Below are 18,847 nucleotides of genomic sequence, written 5' to 3' on the forward strand. Positions count from 1 at the left end.
ATTGTCAAGTGACCTTTATTGATATGATGATGAATACAACTCTTCGTATAGAAACCAACAACGGTCTCCCGCATTGATGATTTTGCCCCAGCGGCGCTGTTTAATAGGCGGCATGAAAATGTGGCATCAGGCAGATGAATCGCGTGTTGCACGTCACATTCATCAACTTCTTTGGCGGGAGAAAAATGAGGAGGCCCTGCGCGGTGTATGTCGTAGTCTATTGTCATAGCTTGGAATATGGAGCCAAGTAGGAGCGTGGGTAGCAACAATAGTGTTCATATTGCTCGGTGCGCTCTATTGTCAAGTGACCTTTATTGATATGATGATGAATACAACTCTTCGTATAGAAACCAACAACGGTCTCCCGCATTGATGATTTTGCCCCAGCGGCGCTGTTTAATAGGCGGCATGAAAATGTGGCATCAGGCAGATGAATCGCGTGTTGCACGTCACATTCATCAACTTCTTTGGCGGGAGAAAAATGAGGAGGCCCTGCGCGGTGTATGTCGTAGTCTATTGTCATAGCTTGGAATATGGAGCCAAGTAGGAGCGTGGGTAGCAACAATAGTGTTCATATTCCGGGCCTGGTAAAGCTGTTTAGAACTAGTTTCCATGTCAATGAATGTCTATGACATCGCGCTTTGGTATATGGTATTCGATACGTGTAGACATACACCCCTGGATGTGTCATGTACAAACGTGAAACTACAGTCACCACTCTTTAGTATCTATTAAACTTCATATTTATCACAGGGAGAGAAGAATAATACGTGATAGTTGTTTTTTTTTTCTTTTCCCGTGCCTTCTCCACAAAGGACCGGGTTTTCCTCCACGTATAGTTCTTTTTGGTAACCTTTCGGAGAGATTCTCTCTCAAAAATTTTGAAGAACTAGGAAGCCACTTAATCTTGTTGGTGGCATAATACAAATCATATCCAAAGTATAATGTAACAACCCATCAAAACGAGTCATCGCCAGTCTGTAGAAGTCTGCAGAAAACAGCAGGTGAAAGGTCACGAAGGTATAATCAAACTCTTAAGGTGGAAAAAAAAAGAAATCCGCTTCTAAAACAGATTTGCCGATGAGGTTAAACTCTTCTAAGATGAAATACAGTTTGTGTTATTTAATCAAGCTATACATTCAGACACTCTGAATTAGAATTTGGAATGCTTACGACGTGCGACCTTGTCAACAATGAATTTTTGCTCTCCTTTCGTGACAACTTCAGCACTTATGATACAGGATTCACTTATAACGCCTCCCTAGGTCAATTTACTGGGTCGCATGTTACTGTCCTTATCATGCATAGTTCGAAATTCAAATGTGTTATAATCAGGGCAACTCTCACTCATTGAGAGTGAGACTCACTCATTTTGGTCCTTTCTCACTCTAAAACTTTATTTCATTTGCATGCATTTCTATTGATCTCGCTCATTTTGACTCCTAAATTATAGCATTGGCCTATAGGAGTCTCACTCTCGACTAGTTTCCAATGTTGACAGCCCTGTATAATGTGTGTGTGTGTGTGTGTGTGTACATGTATGTGTGTGTGTGTGTGTGTGCTTCATTTGTTCCATTTTATGTGTGTTATTAAGGAAACACTAAGGAGCTTATGGGCAAGCTTATACTGGACCGACTGGGTTAAACCCCTCCGAAGGACTTATACGTAATAAGAATAACGTGCCCTCCTGTTCTCGTGTACAGATGTGTCTCGTCACGCTGTATTATATTATATCTTGATATCTTGATACACACATCTATCGGCTAATGCTTTTTATCAAAACACACAAACAGAAACCGAGAATATCAGTTACCTTTTGATTTTTAATTGTTCCCAAAACAAAAAGATAGGGAAAACACAATAAATTGTACACAAGGGCACTTGAGCTGGCGTATTAAACTCAGCTGACGAAATGCACACAGTAAAACATTTCAAATATCATTACTGAGTCTTGACATGATAGCTTAAACCCAATGATGATGATGATCTTATCAATTAAGGACAGGAATGCAAGAAAAGAAAAAGAATAATATTTCTAAACGTTTCGCTTCCAAACAATATCTCACCTATATAAACCGTACAAACACAAAGACACTTTTCACGAATGTAATACAGGTTTTTTGCAGTGTTTAGATAAACAATCTTGAAGCAACATGAAAGAGAATCGTTTAAACACTCACAGATCTAAGGCAAACCAGTGAAATAGGGCAAGTACCTTGCATCAGATACAGTTCACTTTTCAAGTGCTCTAACATATTAAAAATCACGTACATCATACTGAATTTGTCGAACAGGTGATTAAAGGTATTTATGATGTATGTGTTTAGTTATCGAGATAGTGCATCAAAATCGTGAACTCCCTCATTTTTCTCCAAAAATCCCAAAATATGTACAGATTATCACAAATGATTGCTATTTTATGCTAAGAACGGCTATTGTAGATTCTTTGATATCCAGTACATATACATACGTACACAAATAATGTTTCTGCATTGAATGAAATGTGAATAATGGTCAATACTATTAAAAACAGTGCGGAACTGATTCTGTTCTTTGATTCCTTTTATCTGCTTATTTAACGCAATATGTTTCAGGTTAGATGTAGGTCTTTTTATCTCAACGCTCTATGACACTTTTCATTCCCTGTGTAATCTAGAAATTTCTTTGACTGGTCTTTGACTGAGAGTTTGTCTAACATCTGTCTACACGAGGAATTGATTCATTTCTACATCTCCATGGTCAGCATCAGTGAATACATTTGATTGGATAAATCAAGAATTAACTGGTGCTCAAGATCTGCTGAAATATTTTGAATTGAAATAAAGTAAAAAAAGTAATAACTAAAGATACACTCTACCGCAAGGAGAACTTCCACACTGATTGGTCAGCCAAATTCAAATGCAGCTAGTGAACCTTCCAAAACAAAACATGTCTACCTGTAGCTTTAAAAAAAAATTGCTTTTCTAATGCCGAACAGAATACATAATATCTATTCCATTGAAGTATGACCAACTTTGTTGCATTTGCATTTCTTATCGTTGAAGCTTATTGGTAACGAATACGAATCATTTGATCTACTTATTGAATGTCTGTTACAGCACGTCAGGCGATGACATGATGCCGTATAAAAACCAAGATTGTTTTGTTTACTTCAGCATTGAATGATGCTAGGAACCTATCTGAAAGAAGTACACGCACGTCTAAACTAGCATGAAATCATAACTTTTTTGTGTACTTATGCTTACATGTATGTAAGAAAAAGATTGAGGAACCCCCACGACTTTATCATAAATATAGAATATACAGGGGAAACGGAATGTTACAGGAGGTGGAAAAACAACAACAATGTAATTGCACACTATGTATGTACTAGGAATGTACACTTTAAAGGGACTGTACAGTACTGGTTGAGGTAGGGATTCATGTTTTGAACATTCCTAAGTGAGATAATGAAAAGCCTCTTATGAAATATGAAAGAGCATGTAATTTTAAGAAGGATTCAATGTTTATTTGATGAAAATTGGTTTTCAAATGGCTGAGATATCCAAAAAAGTGCTAATAATAAAAGGCGACATGCCCCAACTTTATTAGTATCTCTTTGTTTCACCTTGTTTTTGGATATCTCAGCCATTTCAAAACCGATTTTCGTCGAATAAACTTTTGATACCCCTTAGAACTGCATGCTCTTTGACATCTCATAGAGTGGTTTCTGAATATCTCATAAAACGTTAGAAGCTAAATCTTCACCTCGACCAGAACTGTACACACCCTTTAAGTAGTGTATTTGGCCCCTTACTTTACAGTGGCCTCAATGATGGCGAAAAGAAGACTTTTTAACTTCGTATATGATAGTGGCGCTAAACACATTTGATTGAATAATACCCCTGTAGCGGTAAATAGTCATTCCTGAGGGACCTTTACGATCTTCAATAGAAAATGACGAAGTAACTGGAACAAAGACGAACATCAACAAGAAAATAAGAATTGTTTCCCTCTTTACGTAAAAGTAGCTATCGGATTATGTATAATAATGTCGTGATCTTTGCCATTATCATCAATAAGAAGAAGCTCTAAACACAAATCTGCAGTCATGCAGGTTGGCCTGTTTATTTGACCACTTTCATTGACAAATCTTATCCATTTCAATGAGACATTCAATTTTCCTTCATAATCACTTCAACTTGGAAAAAGTGCAACTTGTCATTGTTGTCTTTAAATATTATGTGCTCAGTCAAGCATATAACATTTGTCAACACAATCGGGTACAGACGGAAACAAGAGTTCTCCTTTCATCAAAACCAACATTTCGCTGTTCATAGTTGACAATTTATGAAATAGCCCTCTACAACCTTAAGTTGGTTTTCCTTTTTCTTTTATGCCACCAAGTTTTGACCGTAGGTTTAGAAAAGATTACTCTTCCAGATAAGACAAACTTTAAAGAACAGAGTAGGAAAGCCAACTGACTAATTTGGTTCACTACAGAGAATCCTAGTTTGCGTCTTTTTTTGCTGGTTTGTACTGAGCGGTCACATTTATTTTCTACATTTCCTGATTACTAACACAATTCAAATCAGCGCTACTACTACTACTATTACCATTACTGATATAAGCACAATTGTAAGAGGGGAAAAACGTTCTGTTCCGGCTGGAGTAGGGCTGACGCTGGCTCCGATCACAAAGTCTAATGGAAAAATATAAGACAAGTGACGGACATGAAATAAGTAACTTTTAAAGTATAGGCATCTGCAAATACTTATTGTGTCAACTACTTTCCGTCGTGTATAAGTTGCCTTGACAATTGTGGTCAACCAAAATTAAGATGCGATTAAGTATGGGGTATGATTGCTCTTTGTACTTTGGTGTGACTGCTTTTTATATGTTATGTGTTCAGAGAAAAGTGAGTTCAGGATGGTATCTTTTAATAAAGGGTCAATAGCAAAAAGTTATGTTAGTGAGGCGTCGGCAGTGACGTCATAAAATGTGTCTGATTGGGTAGAGAATGTACTCAGCTTCTTCTTCTTCTTCTTCTTTTTTCAAAATTTCGCGTATTTTGGGTCGATTTCCTAGTATCAACCGACTACGTTAAAATGCACATAGCGTAAAGGTGCAGTGATGTTCTCAGGTAATTCAAAGGATGAGCACCTCTACACTAACTTTCCCTTTAGGAGGATTTATTTTTTGCATGCAATATACTTCAGTATTTAAGCTCAAGTGTTTAAGCCTTAGCATACTTAACGATATGTAAACTGATATATCAAAGCCAATTTATGCTTGGGATTTTTATGTTGTGGCATATAATCGTGTTTGAACAGAAAACCTGAAAATTTCAAGAATTTAGGTAGTAACCATATGGCAAGTTGTAAGGCTATGACATCATCAACTCGCTATTTGCATAATTCATATCGACTGTTCTAGAACTATCTTCGTTTAAAAAAAAATCCTTCCCAATTTCATAACTTCTTTATTTTTCATCTGATTTCAATCAGATTTTCACTCTTGAGTTTGTTGAACGTCACTCCGTCTTTTCGGACTAACGTTTGTCTTGTCCAAAGTTCCCCTTGAAAGATTAAGGTCACTCAAGTGTGCTGTTCACAAATATCAACCTAAGCCCTAACCAAACTTTAACCCTATAGCAAAAGCGACGCCTGTACCCAAAATATGATCTAGTAAAACTGCTAATACAGTTGCATTGCAGAAATATCAATGAAGACATGTTTTATTTCCCAGCGAAAGCAACACCTGTACCAAAAATATGATCCAGTAAAACTGCTAATACAGCTGTATCTCAATTTTGGTTTTACTTTAAACCAGCCGCCAAATTTTGACAGTATAGAATGAGAAAAGATTTCTTTCGCAGATAAGACAAGCTTTGTAGAGAACTTGAGTGTGTAAACCCATGTGACTAATTTTTTTCCATTATTTATCTGGGCGGTCTTGTTTTTCTTTATTTCTTTTCCAAGGACCGATCTGAATTATACTACCGGAATTCCCATAAAAGACGCTGCAAATAATTACTGCTACTACTACTACTATAATATTTAAAACGATTGCAACAATGCACAAACTTTTTGTTTGGGCTGGAGTTGGGCTGACGCTTGACCCTATCACAAAGTTTAAAGGAAAAATATAAGACATGTGACGGACATGAAATAAGTAACTTTTAAAGTATAAATGCATCTGCCACTACTTATTGTGTCAACTATTTTCTGTCGTGTAACTTGCCTTGTCAATCATGAGCAACCAAAATCAAGAGGCGATTGTGTCGGCAGTGACTGGGGTGGAATACTGATGTACTCAGGTTTTATTTGTTTGTTTGTTATTATAGGTTTTCCCGGCCAATTTCGCACTTTTTTCATTCCAATTACTAATTGCTGCATTCAATTTAGCACAATTTAGCCTAGACGGCATGTTCGGTATTTCAATTTTATAATTTTTTCACTCAAATTCATTTTGGAGCATTCAAATTACCTTTTACATCATTCGAATCAGCACTTTTTCAGTTCAAATTCGTAAGACAAGCACCATGTCGCAAATCGTTCATTCAATTTAGCACGATATAGTCACGTGATCACGTAAACGCTGCGCTCGTTCATTCAAATTCATTCTTGGGCATCCAATTTCGCATTTGCTGCAGTCAATTTAGCAGACACGTTTAAGCTTTTATTCTGATATCACCTTTGCAACAGTACTTTCAAAATAAGTGTATGTGTTTATAATGTTCGATAGCATTATTTCATTCACGGATACATTGATCTTAAGTTTGTTTTGTCAATAATTGGGAGAAGGAGGTGTCAATTTACATGATTATTTCTTTCATCTGCATGTTTCATTATTTTCATTTGGTGGGTGCTAGATTGCGTTAATTATCATTAGGAATAAATAAAAGTTCTTGGATCAGCTCTAGCCATCAATTTGTCAAGGTTATTACCCTCAAATGCTTCTATGATTCTTTCCCTGTTTTCTTGAGAGATACGCCTGTATCTAACTCGTGCTGCCATGACTGGACATAAGAAAGTGAAGTGAATCTATGGTACTGGTGCAAGCATGGCATGTATAGTTCTGATAACATGTATGGAAGAAGAGGGGCGTTACAGAACAACAAACTTGAGTTATTTAGGGTCAACGATACCTTTACTATATACTTAACAGTGTGTGGATGAAACAAAAATTCACATTTAAATACGTATAAATCACGGTTCTCACCTTTTCAAAATAGAAATAACATTACGCCAATTTGAATGAACATGTTTGGAATTTGACTGCCCATACGCGAAATTGTATGACTGAAATACCATTTTCCGCCAGTGCTGGCGAATTTGAATGACTGAAGAGCACGTGCCAATTTGAATGCCCGTTTTACGAATTCGAAAGGCACATGTGCGAATTTCATTGACCGAAATGCTAAATTGAACGAACAAGTTGCAATTTTGAATGACAGAATGTGCAGTGACGAGGATTTTCGCTAAATTGAATGAACGTTTTATCAAATGGACTGACAAAAGTGCGAAATTGGCCGGGAAAACCTATATTTTTTTTCTACTATCGCTTATTTGGGTCGATTACCAAGCGTCAACAAGGTTGGCTAAAATGTAATTACAGACCACGTCGAGGTTCTATAATGATATCAGGTATAAGTTCAAGTGAGGAAAGATCACCTCACCACTGACTTTCTCTTTGGTATGATTTTCTTTTTTTTTTATGCAGCGTGTTTGGAAAGCGTTATTGACTGTTTTATTTTGTAGCTTTGATCATTGATAAGGCATTCTGAACACCATGATCTTCTCACTTTCAAACATATTTACCTATTTCAAAATCCCATAATGGTGATATTTTTCAGAGATCATGGGATCTGTTGTTTATATGCACACGTTATATTTACGAAAATTAGAAAACCATCTCATGGGCACCGTTATCAAAGCCCCAGTGCTATTTGCATGACAAAATCAATGTTTGTCTTGCTTTTGATAGGGTTAACTGCGTATAGCATGATGCTTAACATGGAACTTTATACTAACTGGCATAAACATGGATTAGGGAGGACTGTTTTGTATTGAAAACAAGCAACAACGAAATATTTAAATCTTTCAATATAATCGGTAAACGACAAAGAAGTAGGGCAAAAATGCGTTGTCCAACCCTTGATAATCATAAGGAGAACCATAAATCTTGCGCGACATTTTACTTCAAAACTATATACATGTATTTGATTTGCTTTTTTTTTCTCAAACACATAACAGTGCTTAAGAGGAGAGAACGACAAATTATACGCTTTAATAGGGTTCAAAATATGATACCATCAAATCAAAATTTTAAACACCCTATTGGTAAAAGAAGCAGCCCATATAACCTATGGTAAATACATGAAAAACAAAATAAAGATATATTAATGTTTGCAAATAACTTTATGAAATGTTTCCGTACTATTAAAGAGTGGATATTGTTATCACCGTGTTTTACTTTGTACACTTCAATTTCAGATTTATGAGAATATATTTTGTATCGAGACTCTTTTATTTGGAGACCTTCTGGCTGAATGTATACTGGCAAGAGTTACTGAGGTCTCATACGTTTGTTTTCCTAATATAATTGTCATATTCGAGCAAATTTCTCAACAAAATGGACTACGGAGTTAAAACTTCAATAAACGCAAGAAAGGATCAAATCTAAAGGCCGTGTCACACCGTTCCGGGCAAGCTACGCGGGCTTGTGACGAGGAGGTAGTTTCTAGCACGTAGAAGATTTTCAGCGGGCGAACAAGAATGTTTGCAAATTTCATTCATGCCTTGTCATACCGCACGGGAGAAGTTTTGCGGCTTGACTTGCGGGGAAACAAATTTACTCCCCGGAGCTCTGCGCAGTTGGTCCGCACCTTACAGTATCTAGCGCGTAGTTGCCCTGAGGTGCTCATGGAAGTCCGATTTAACCGCAGCCAAGTTTTGAGCGTGACCAAAACTTTTTCCGGGTGAGTCGCGGGAATGCCCGTAGAGGTCCACGCAAAACGCCAGTAGGAGGCCCTTAGCGGCAACACTTCGCAGTCCCGTATGCAGCCTAGATAATGAAATTCTGTGGGATTTCAGCCATTCCATTAGAGGAATTCCTTCACTGAGTTGTCAGCCCCCATGCGACTGGTAAAAATTGTTCTTTGCAAGTCGCACGCAAGGCTTGCCCGGAAAGATGTGACACGGCCTTGAAGGCTGTGTCACACCTTTCCGGGTAAGCCTTGCGTGCGACTTGTGAAGAACAATTTTTACTACCCGGAGGTCCCCGCACATGACCCGCACATGACAGTACTCAGCACGTATCTCACCGGTAGTCGCCCGGAGGTGCGCACGCAAATCTTTTTACCCGCAACCATGTTTAGGCCCTGTCACACCTTTCCGGGCATGCTACGCGGGCTTGGTGTGTGTGGGGATTTGCCAGCACAACGAACAATTTCTGAGGGCGGACAGGGATTTGGGCGAGTGAGAGCATGACTGTGTTTTACTTGCTGGACGCGTTGTACTTACTTGTAAATTCTACTTGAGGGTATACTGTGTGACCTGTGTACCAGTCGCGTGGGGCTGACAACTCAGTGAAGGAATTCCTCTGAAGGAATGGCAGAAGTCCCACAGAATGTCATTATCTTGGCTGCATAAGGGGACTGCGAAGTACCTGCGTGGGAATTGCCTGCGAGGTGCTGCCGCTAAGGGCCTCCTACTGGTGTTCTGCGTGGACCTCTCCGGGCACCCCGAAAAAAAAAAAAAAAAACTCACTCGGAAAAAGTTGTTTCTTACCTGCTAGACGCGTGCTACTTATCTTCTACTTGCGTGTATTCCGTGTGACCTGCGTGAGAGCATTGAAACCGATTCGTTTTCTGTTACGAGCGACTTACGGTTACTGAGAAGTACCTGAGTTAGAGTAGCCTGCAAGGCGCTGCCAATATTAAAGGGTCTCCTACTGCTGTTCTTCGTGTACCTCTGCGAGCGAACCCCCACGACTCACTCGGAACAAGTTTTGAGCGTGCTCAAGGCCTTGTCATACCGTATCTGGGGACGTTTTGTAGCTTGACTAGCGGGGAAACAAATTTGCTACCCGGACCTCTCCGCAGTTGGTCCGCACCTGACAGTACCTAGCGCGTTTCTCTCCTGTAGTTGCCCGGAGGTGCGCACGAAAATCCGATATAACCGCAACCAAGTTTTGAGCATGACCAAAACTTTTTCCAGGTGAGTCGCGGGGATGCCGGGAGAGGTCCACGCAGAACACCAGTAGGAGGCCTTAGCGGCAGCACATCGCAGGTAACTCCCACGCAGGTACTTCGCAATCCCCGAATGCAGCCAAGATAATGACATTCTGTAGTAATTCTGCCATTCCTTCAGAGGAATTCCTTCACTGCGTTGTCAGCCCCCACGCGACTGGTACACAGGTCACACAGTATACCTGCAAGTAGAATTTAAGTAGAACGTGTCCAGCAAGACACAAAACATGCACTGACTCGCCCAAATCCTTGTCCGCAGTCAGAAATTCTTCGGTAGGCCTATGCTGGAAAATCCCTACACGCAACAAGCTCGCGTAGCTTGCCCGGAAAGGTGTGACAAGGCCTAAACATGGTTGCGGGGGGAAAGATTTGCGTGCGCACCTCCGGGCGACTACGGGTGAGATACGTGCTAGGTACTGTCACCCGGAAAGGTGTGACATGGCCTTTACTTTAATTTAATAAAGTTAAAATTTGGCTCCGTTTTAACTTGAAATTTAAGTCTCGGATGGCATCGCCGTTCAGTCGCGGAGCCCACTGATCTCCATATTATATATAACTATCAGTGGCGGAGCTTGGTCGAAACTAACCCCAAAAGCTGCATTGTTTCTTCAATGAGACACATTGAAAGAAGGTGTCCATGTCCATTACCGGCCTTCTACGGGATATGCCATTTACATTTGCTTTGGCAAATGTTTCGGAAAAAGCGGTTTTAGCAACAGCAGAGAACGCAAATTCGACGGGAATCACTCGACGAATAAGAACAGAGTTTATAAATATTGAATGCATTAACCTTTAGATTAAGATTAAAGTTTGCGTGTACCTTTTGCAACCATGAAAAGTATAGATTCCTTTCATAGGCTGGTATATTGCCGAGGTAGGTAATTCAGACATTTCCTCAGGACAATAAATTTTGAAACTTCTTTCTAATGGAGGGACAAATAGTGCTGTAGATTTCCAGTAACTTATTCGGACCTCAGAAAAAAAATCCGATATTCTCGGTACAAACAGGTAGGTGCTAGAGAAGGAGATGCAACTCCTGCTCTCCTTTGAAGTCATGCGCGGCACCGCCGAGAAGTTATGCGCTTAACTACAGGTGGAAACCAGGTGCTTTGACAAAAGAGAGCATCAATAATCAGGACTAGCGCTCTAACATCTAGAAATACCTACCCCTATTGCAATTCGCTCTCTCTTTTATAGTCCACGGGCCAAGACCCCGAAAAATGGGTTATTGGTACTGTTTCCAACGAACTATCTCCCGTGCGCTTCATCGCGTCTTTGAATGTGCGAACGGCACGTTCTGCTAGGCCGTTAGACGCTGGGTGATATGGGGCCGACTTCGCGTGTGCGATTCCATTTTTCTTCAAGAAGACGCTGAACTCCGCGCTAGCGAAGGCGGGACCATTGTCGGAGACTACTTTATCTGGCAATCCGTGCGTTGCGAAAAGTAGCCGTAACTTCGCTATTGTCGACGCTGTCGTCGTCGAACCAACTGGGATCACTTCAAGCCATTTGGAGTACGCATCGACCACGATGAGGAAATATTTCCCCATGAACGGCCCAGCGTGGTCAATGTGCAGGCGTGACCATGGACGATTTGGCCACTGTCATGGATGAAGCGGTGTGGGTGCCGGCATTGTCTGATTTTCCTGGCAATTGCTACACGATTTCGATGTACTTTCGATGTCGTGATCCATTTTTGGCCACCACACAAACGCTCTCGCGAAACTTTTCATCCGAAACACGCCTGGATGTCCCGCGTGGAGCGTCTCCAACACTTGCTTCCTTCCCTGCCTAGGAACGATCACCCGATTTCCCCAGAGCACACACTCATCTAGCATTGATAGCTCATCGCGGCGCACATGATACGGCTTCATGTCGACATCGACGTCCTCTCGCTGCTCAGGCCAACCGCGCTCTACGTAGGTTAACACGCGAGACAAGACCGGGTCACGGCGCGTCCACTTCCGAATGTCGGCTGTAGTGATGGGCGATGATTCAAGCGTGTCGAGGAGGAGCACTGTTTCCGCCGGCAACGGCACCGTGGGCGGCACATCGGCGAGTGGTAGACGACTGAGAGCATCGGCATTAGCGTGTAATCCTGTCGGTTTGAAACGGAGTGTATACTCATAGCTCGCGAGAGTGAGGGCCCAACGCTGAATGCGAGCTGATGCTTGAGCAGGGATAGGGCGGTCCTCGTTGAACAGGCCGAGGAGGGGCTTGTGATCGGTGACGAGCGTGAAGTGGCGCCCATGCAGGTAAGAATGGAAGCGTGTTACCCCAAACACACAAGCTAAACCTTCCTTCTCGATTTGCGAATATTTCTTCTCGGCTTCCGCAAGTGTTCGCGAGGCGAACGCAATCGGCTTTTCTGACCCGTCTTCCATGCGATGCGCGATCACCGCGCCGTATTGCGAGGCATCACAGGACACGACCAGCTCTCGGGTTGGATCATAATGTACCAAAACTTGTGATGATAACAGCAGCTTCTTGGACGAGTCGAATGCCGTTTGCTGAGCTGAGCTCCATTTCCACGGTGTCCCTTTCTTGAGGAGGGCGTACACAGGTGCTAGCGTGGTCGACAAATTCGGGAGAAATTTGCCGTAGTATGTGAGCAGCCCCAGATAGGCTCGCAGTTCAGTGACGTTGCGGGGTGCAGGGGCATTCGTGATCGCTGTAACTTTACCCGAAGTCGGATGCAGGCCTTGCTCGTCGATGGTGTGACCCAAATACTCAACCGACGGCTGCATGAACTTGCACTTGCTTCGCTTCAAGCGCAGCCCAGACTCCTCCAGCCGCCCGAGCACCATGTCGATTGTCGAAAGATGGTCGTGGTCATTGACCCCGGTGATGAGGATGTCATCGAGGTATACCGTGACGTGGGGAATATCGCGTAGCAAATTCTCCATTACCCGTTGAAATATGGCTGGGGCGGACGACACCCCAAACGGGAGCCTGTTGTAGCGATATAGCCCCTTATGTGTGTTGATCACTACGTACTGGCGTGAGTCATCGTCGAGCTCGATCTGCTGATACGCTTGGGACAAATCCAGCTTCGAGAACTTTTGTCCCCCTGCAAGTGATGCGAACAGGTCCTCAATTCTCGGGAGTGGGTACTTGTCTAATTTCGCTACGCGATTGACTGTCATTTTAAAGTCACCACAGATACGAACTGACTGCTTATCAGCTTTCATCACGGGCACTATGGGTGCCGCCCATTCCGAAAACTGGACTGGTTCGATTACCCCATCGTGCTGCAATTTCTCCAACTCCTTCTCCACCAGGTCCCGCATCGCATACGGCACCACCCGTGCTTTGCAAAAGCGGGGCGCTGCATCCTTGTTCACGTGAAGCGTGGCTTGCAGACTTGTGAACTTGCCCAATTCCTCACGAAATACCGCGTCGTGACGTTGCAGGATGTCGTTGACGTCGGTTGTGGCTGCGGCGTTCATGTTATGCACACTTGCCCAATCCAGCCTCAGCTCATGCAGCCAACTTCTACCAAGGAGGCTGGGACCATCTTCTTTGACCACGATGAGCGGGAGCGTTTTCACCTGGCCATTGTGAGCGACGTGCACCTCGACCATGCCCACGACTTCCAATTCGTGGTTGGTATAAGTCCGCAGCTTCATAGTTGTTGGGCTTAGTCGTCGTTTAGGCCAATATGTCCGGAATGTCGTCTCCGACATGAGCGAAATAGATGCACCGGTGTTGATTTCCATTCCGACCTCTTGGCTGTCGATATTGACTTTTACTTTCAGTGGGGGCACATTTGACTTGCCGTCCACTCGATACAGCCTGAGATTGCCGTACTCCGCTGGTGGTGGAGCTGAACTCTCGTCCGCCGATTCCGTGCCGGCGTCATCGTCGTCCGCTTTTAACGCTTTCACCTGGCCACTGCTCTTGGGCGGTATTCCGCGTCTTTTGCTTAGACACACGCTGCTAATGTGTCCCCTTTTTTGGCAATGATGGCAATTGCTGTCCTTGAACCTGCACTTGTCAGATGTGTGTCCGCCCTTTCCACACCGGAAGCACGTTCTGGCCCTGGCTTGTTTCGGCTGAGGCGAGGAAGCCATTTGGTGTACTTCCTCCCTTGGAGCTTGCGCCGTCTGGAGGTCCCGAACATTATTGGCAGCCATTTCGATGCTGGTGGCGATTTCCACCGCCTTCCCGAGATTTAAGCTCTTCTCCGCAAGAAGCCGACGTTGGATGCGGTCATCCCGCACGCCGCAAACCAGGCGATCACGTAGCATTACATCAAGCGACGTCCCGAAATTGCAAAACTCTGCTAGAGAACGAAGTGATGCCATGTAGCCCGCTATCGTTTCATTATCCATGCGAAACCGGCTGTTGAATTTACATCTTTGCACTATTTCGCTTGGAATCGGGCAATGATGTGCGTTCATCGCTGCCACGAGATCGTCATACTTCATGGCAGAGGGCTTGGTTGGGGCCACCAGGTTCCGTAGCAATTTGTATGACGAAGGCCCAATGACTGTGAGCAGTGTCGCCTGCTTTTTTCCCTCAGATGTAATGTCATTGGCTTTAAAATAGAGGTCCAGCCGTTCGACGTACTGCGACCATTCCTCTCTCCCCTCCAGAAACTCCTCAATTTTCCCGATGAGAGCCATCCTATACAGTACATGTATAGGTGCATTCGAAAAATATCCTCGTCGCCAGTGAAGTGACCTGCTATGAGCACAATCAAATAGAACACGATCGACACACTCGGAGTTAAGAGAGAGATTGACTTTATTGGAAGAGCTGCATTCAGCCAACGCTCGAGACAGACTGACCAAAACACTGGACTGCCTGGTCATAAATACGTCGGTACATTGCTACTACCAGTATGGTGGTCCACCATGATGTGAGGACACCTGTCTCTTTAATCCCTCCGATATACGAGTGATGTGATATTAAGCCCTCTGGCCGACAGAGCTCAGACACCCTGTCTGGTCCGAGTCTAGCCTGATTACATAATATACTACAGGTACCACCCGAGGTGGCAAAACCTTTTGGTGTCATTTTGTTTGTCGGATATAGATATGCTTATCAAGCTATGATAGCATTTCCAAATGAGTAGCTTAGTCATAATAAATGAATTTTTAACCAATTTGGTCTCGTTTTTAAATCCCTATACTTCTGAATCGAAACTAAACCGCTATACAAAAAAAAGAGCACTGTCGTCTGTATGTCCACAGGTGTTCTGTTGTAAACGCGGTGCGCTTAGTCTTTATGCAAGGCAGCGAAGGGAATATCCAAAGGGTTAAATTTTAAACATATTCCAAAGCAGAAAGACAAACGTGTTAATTATAAAACCCCTTCAAGGCTTCCTTCGAAGATCCATGTGAGTTCAATCAACAACACCACCAAATCGCATTTAAGTTTCATCCGAGAAATGAGGAATACAGAAGACATGTCATTGTCCTGATTTAACGGATTTTTTGTTACATTATTTCTTTATGTTAGAGATACTGACAATGGCTTGAAAAACAACGTTGAATGTCCGTAATAGAATGATAAAGTTTAGTGGTAATGTGCACAATAAATGTCATTGCTGATTTCAATATAATAATGCTGTGAAAAAAAAAAATTGCAGTTTTGTGACCCACAGTGTATATTAAGTAATGGACTGAAGAATAAGACCTATTCGTATCTATGCATGAAAAGTAAGATAATTTCTGATACAGTTACATTTTGCTGAAAAAATTGCTTTAGATAAAATCTTTTTGCAGAGATATTCAGCATCAGATCACATGCATTTTCTAATGTCAAAGTCGTCTCTAACTGGTATGTTAAGGGTAGCAATTACTTCCCCTGCTATCTGAAAGGCGGTAAGTCAAGTGCTCTTTCATTATGCTAGAAAAGTGAAATTTTGTGGAATTCCCTTTATATGTTCTTTATATTGTTGTCCATACAACGTCATAACCTCTAGTAGTCTCCTCATCCAGAAGTTCCAAGACCAAAACTTTAAAAATTCAGTACTTTTGCATCGGTTAAATTATCCGATTTTCCTCAAATTTCACTGATGTGTTCTACTAATGTTGCTTCTTTCACTCAATCCACATTTCTCTTTGGGTTTTGGTTTCTTGTAATATTCAGAAGACACTTTCATATCCTTGATTGTTGGACTTTGGGCATTTTGTGTTCAGGGAACATTGACCTTGGAGTACGCAATAGTGCCTCCCATTCTCACCTGAGCAGGCGGGCGTTGTTCCTGTCCAACTGGCCGTGTTATTCGTCCGCCGACAGGTCCTAGATGATGATCCGTTATGGAGCTGATGACCGGTGAAGCACATGTACGTACAAGTTGAATCCACATTATTGATGTCGGAGCACGCCACGTGTCCATTATATGGTGCCGACAGAGATGGACAACGAATCACTATCGCGGAAATAACAAACAAACACACAAACACAAACACAAACACAAACAAAAGAACATAAAAGTGACTCGAAAGAAAACAGGATGTTGGAGACAGGGCATTAGACGGGGAAAACATCCAGAAATAGGTAAACATGTCATACGAGCATTCACATGTACCGAGATTGCTTAAGGTCCAGTTTACCCTTGGAAGCAGTGATAAAAAAAAAAAAAATGTTCAAGATATCGCCTTTCATGCATATATGTATATTGTAGGTCTGTTGTACCACAAAACATCCTCTCATATAAAATTTTCACGATATAGCCTAAAATATAAGATGTCAGTATTTATTTAAATAAACCGTAACTGTAGACGGTTTAGTCTAAAAAATTTTATTATTACTATTGCTCACATTTTGTATATTTAACAATACTTAACATCGATTTTACTGATTCCAATTTTCACAGTGGTTTTTTCTATCCCTAACTCACATTTTAGAACTAATTTAAAGTACTAATGCTGGGATTTTGTTTCATATGCATATGCTAAATTATGCCTTTAATTTAAAACACGATTGTAATTAAGCGACGAAACGACCGTGTGGATATAAATCAACTCCAACCGTGTTTTGGAGGTTGCGATTTTTTGGAACACGTGCGGACAAAAGAGAGACGGAGCAACCATGGCCTTGACTGGATTCATAGACGGCAAAAAGCAAACAAACAAAAACATGATAACATAACACCCTCCTGTCAGACATGGATATGGTCCCTGGCGAAAGACTATTCGCAATCCGCAGAAAAGGCTAGAAAATATCACGGCATGACCAACGGCTGTGATGTCCACAGCTGAACCTTCGAAATTAAAGGTATTAGCCCACATTTGTAAACCTGCAGCAATTGGTCTCATAGTTAGCATGGAGTTTGGGTATGATTGTAGTAACACCTGTGCAAAATTTCGTTCCAATTAGTCCATTACTTTCATAAAAATAAAAGAAAATGCACCGTATGCATGCGTATAACGCTCGCTAGCTCCGGTCCACGCACGTACTACATGCATGCGATACATGTGTAAGTTACATGTACGTAGCTAGCCTGCGCTCGTAATTCGATTTTGGGTCGGGTTGACCCGGTTTGAAAATTGATTTTAAAACGATGATTTTCTCTCTTTTATCGAATGGTATAGACAAAGAGCAACATGTGAGGTATGTTACTGTTATAACTTGTACTTGAAGTCATATTGGACCTATTTTATGCAGTTTTGATTTTCGTGGGTTTGCAAATGTGGGCTAATACCGTTAAGGTGGTAGTTTTTAATAATATTCGTAAATTCAGCTTTTATCCCTGGGGACCCCACGTCATGTTCGTATACACGCGGATGTAATCTCATCCAAGTCTAAAGATCCCATAAACAATACAGAAATTTTATACTTCAAATTTATAAGGTGAAACACCCTAACGAAATTCTTCGTATGTAGACTGACTGTTTTAATTTTACTTTAGGTTTTGGTCCCACGTGCAGATGCGGATTTAACTCTTTTCAACTCCCCTTTGTTCCCCCTTTGTATGTTTGAAGAAACAGAATAGGGTGTCTTTTTATTCATTGAAATGCCATCATTGTCACAAACAAACAAACAATGACATGTAATGGAAGCAGTTATCACACTTACCGACCACCTTAAAACGAATAGTACAGTTTGCGTAGTTGCCTTCATTATCCGTAGCACGATACTGAACTTCGTGGGAGCCCTCGGGAAATGTAGAACCGGGACTTTCCCCCGACACTCGACTGTTGAAGTTATAAAACAAGATTAGTGTTCGGTTTTCGGGAAAAAAAAACACAAACAAAGAAACAAACATGATACTAGTATGATCATGATGATAGTCAGCGAAGCGTGAAAATGACAATAACCTTTCAACAATGATTCTCAGTTGACATTGTCTCAGCAGCTTTGCTGTTACACGCAGGGGCGGATCCAGGAATTCTGTAAGAGGCGCCTTTACGAAATAAAAGTGCACACTCGAACCTTCCCCTCCCCCATTTCTTTCTTTTTATTACCTCCGCCAAGGGGGGAGGTTATGTTTTCGTTACCGTTGGTTTGTTACCTCCGCCAAGGGGGAGGTTATGTTTTCGTTACCGTTGGTTTGTTTGTTTGTTAGTTCGTTCGTTCGTTTGTCCGTGTGCAAAATAACTCAAAAAGTAGTTAACGGATTGAAATTAAACTTGCAGGTAAGGTTGAGAATGACACAAG

At 41.8% G+C, this 18,847-nt stretch overlaps 1 protein-coding gene across 1 annotated transcript in view; it reads right to left on the reverse strand.

Annotated features, from left to right (window-relative positions):
• Nucleotides 1–3,860: 3,860 nt before the first annotated feature.
• The window catches only part of LOC139719984 (sushi repeat-containing protein SRPX-like), a 30,613-nt gene continuing 15,626 nt past the window's right edge, over nt 3,861–18,847 (reverse strand). Inside the window, exons 4-6 of the mRNA XM_071631361.1 lie at nt 18,266–18,384; nt 16,428–16,616; nt 3,861–4,681 (exon numbers count right to left, since the gene is read on the reverse strand). Of these exons, the coding sequence (XP_071487462.1) occupies nt 4,566–4,681; nt 16,428–16,616; nt 18,266–18,384 (424 nt within the window). The 3' untranslated portion in view covers nt 3,861–4,565. The remainder of the gene's footprint in view (nt 4,682–16,427; nt 16,617–18,265; nt 18,385–18,847) is intronic.

The sequence above is a fragment of the Diadema antillarum genome, unplaced genomic scaffold, assembly GCF_040938485.1.
Source record: "Diadema antillarum isolate AM-2024a unplaced genomic scaffold, OU_Dant_1.0 scf00000118, whole genome shotgun sequence".
Taxonomy (NCBI): Eukaryota; Metazoa; Echinodermata; class Echinoidea; order Diadematoida; family Diadematidae; genus Diadema; species Diadema antillarum.